Source organism: Bison bison, unplaced genomic scaffold (assembly GCF_000754665.1).
Source record: "Bison bison bison isolate TAMUID 2011002044 unplaced genomic scaffold, Bison_UMD1.0 scf7180017860400, whole genome shotgun sequence".
Taxonomy (NCBI): Eukaryota; Metazoa; Chordata; class Mammalia; order Artiodactyla; family Bovidae; genus Bison; species Bison bison.
The window spans coordinates 16670-18622 of NW_011490972.1; the positions used below are offsets into that span (position 1 = coordinate 16670).

The following is a 1953-nucleotide window of genomic DNA, read 5'->3' on the forward strand; positions in this document are numbered from 1 at the left end:
AAACCAACACAATTCTGTAAAGCAATTATCCTTCAATTAAAAAATAAATAAAATTAAAAAAAAAAGTTGCTGGGAGATACCCGCTAAGGGCAGAAAGCAAAGAGGAACTAAACAACCTCTTTGACAAAGGTGAAAGAGGGGAGTGAAAAAGCTGGCTTAAAATGCAACTTTCAAAAAACTAAGATCATGTCATTCAGTCCCATTGGCATTTCCCTTCACGGCAAATAATGGGGAAAAAATGGAAACAGTGGCAGATTTTATTTTCCTGGGCTCTAAAATCACTGTGGAGAGTGACTGCAGCCATGAAATTAAAATTAAAAGCTCCTTGGAAGAAAAGCTATGACAAACCTAGACAGCGTATTAAAAAGCAGAGACATCACTTTGCTGACAAAAGTCCATATAGTCAAAGCTAAGGTTTTTTCAGTAGTCATGTGTGGATGTGAGAGTTGGACCATAAAGAAGGCTGAGCACCAAAGAATTGATGCTTTCGAAATGTGGTGCTGGAGAAGACTCCAGAGAGTCCCTTGGACAGCAAGTAGATCAAACCAGTCAATCCTAAAGGAAATCAACTCTGACTATTCATTGGAAAGACTGATGCTGAAGCTGAAGCTCCAATACTTTGGCCACCTGATGTGAGGAGCCGACTCATTGGAAAAGACCCTGATGCTGGGAAAGATTGAGGGCAGGAGAAGGGGGTGACAGAGGATGAGATCGTTGGATGGCATCACCAACTCAATAAACATGAGTTTGAGCAAACTCTAGGAGATAGTGAATGACAGAGGAGCCTGGCATGCTACAGTCCATGGGGTCACAAAGAGTCAGACACGACTTAGTTACTGAATGACAACAACAAAGAATTTTTAAAATTTGGTATTTTAAAGAATGTGTCGGTTAGCTGGAAGAGTCACTTGGCTGAGTCTTTAGCCTCTAACTCTGGGATATAAGTAAAGGGCTATAAATCAGAGATGGAGGAGATGAAAAGATTTAATAGTTACAGGCATTTTACCAGGAAGGACATTAAAGCGCAAATAGATGTCCAAGGTCATACACTCTGGTAATGGCAGAAGTAGGACCAGAACCCCATCTTCTGACTTCCAGTTCAGTTCTATTTTCACCCCCATCACGTTGCCCCTAGCTTAAACATTGCAGTTTTGCTTTAGTAAGAGAATAAAGTATAAGATCAAAGAACAGCTGGCAGAATGGTGGGCCTAGGAGGAAGGTCTTCTAGTAGCACTGAGAGAATCTCCTTGGTTCAATGTCAAGCAGAGGGTGATCAATCACTAGGCCATATACATCCAGTCCTGTATATGCATGATCACCTGGACACTTCACCACAAATCTGGACACATAGGGAATGTTGATGAAGGAAGACTTAGCAAGACCCTTCTTTCTGACTTCTTTCTGCATAGCCTAATTGAGGTAAGGCCTGGGTAGCACTCTCTAACAAGGTCAGGGCATCTACTTCTTCCTTTTGCCTCTCTCCCTGACACATGGATGAATGAAAATAAAAGTGTGCAGGATCCTTTATGACAGAGAGGCTGCTGCTACTGGCTCCCTGCTTTGGAATTTCTTAGATCTTTAAGTCCCACAGGAGGGTTCCCCTTATTCTTAATTTATAGATGTGGACAGAGATATAGAGAGTAACTTGCCCAAGATATACGGAGAGCACGTGATGGAGCAGAGATCTGAACCCAGGTCTATCTGACCTGATCCATTCAAAAGTAAATAATTTTGAGCTGAGTCTGCTTACCAAGGCACTTCAAGTGGTAACATAGAGCTGTATGTTTGCCTTTAGATGTATATCATGGTTGTTATCAGGCCCCACAGCCCCATCATCAGGTTGATGGCCTTGCAGTGCAGGTCAGTGGTTTCTGGGGTGTTTTCAAGAGTTCCCTGCAGCGTATCACTCAGAGACCAGAAACTTCAAATCTAAATGAAGTACTGCCAGTAGGT

The 1953-nt window shown here is 42.3% G+C and overlaps 1 protein-coding gene across 1 annotated transcript in view; it reads left to right on the forward strand.

Moving 5' to 3' along the window:
- KIAA1210 (KIAA1210 ortholog) overlaps positions 1–1953 on the forward strand; it is a gene marked incomplete at its 5' end in the record, with an annotated part of 12958 nt that overhangs the window by 1581 nt on the left and 9424 nt on the right. Inside the window, one exon of the mRNA XM_010832143.1 lies at positions 1840–1947. Within this exon, the coding sequence (XP_010830445.1) occupies positions 1840–1947 (108 nt within the window). The remainder of the gene's footprint in view (positions 1–1839; positions 1948–1953) is intronic.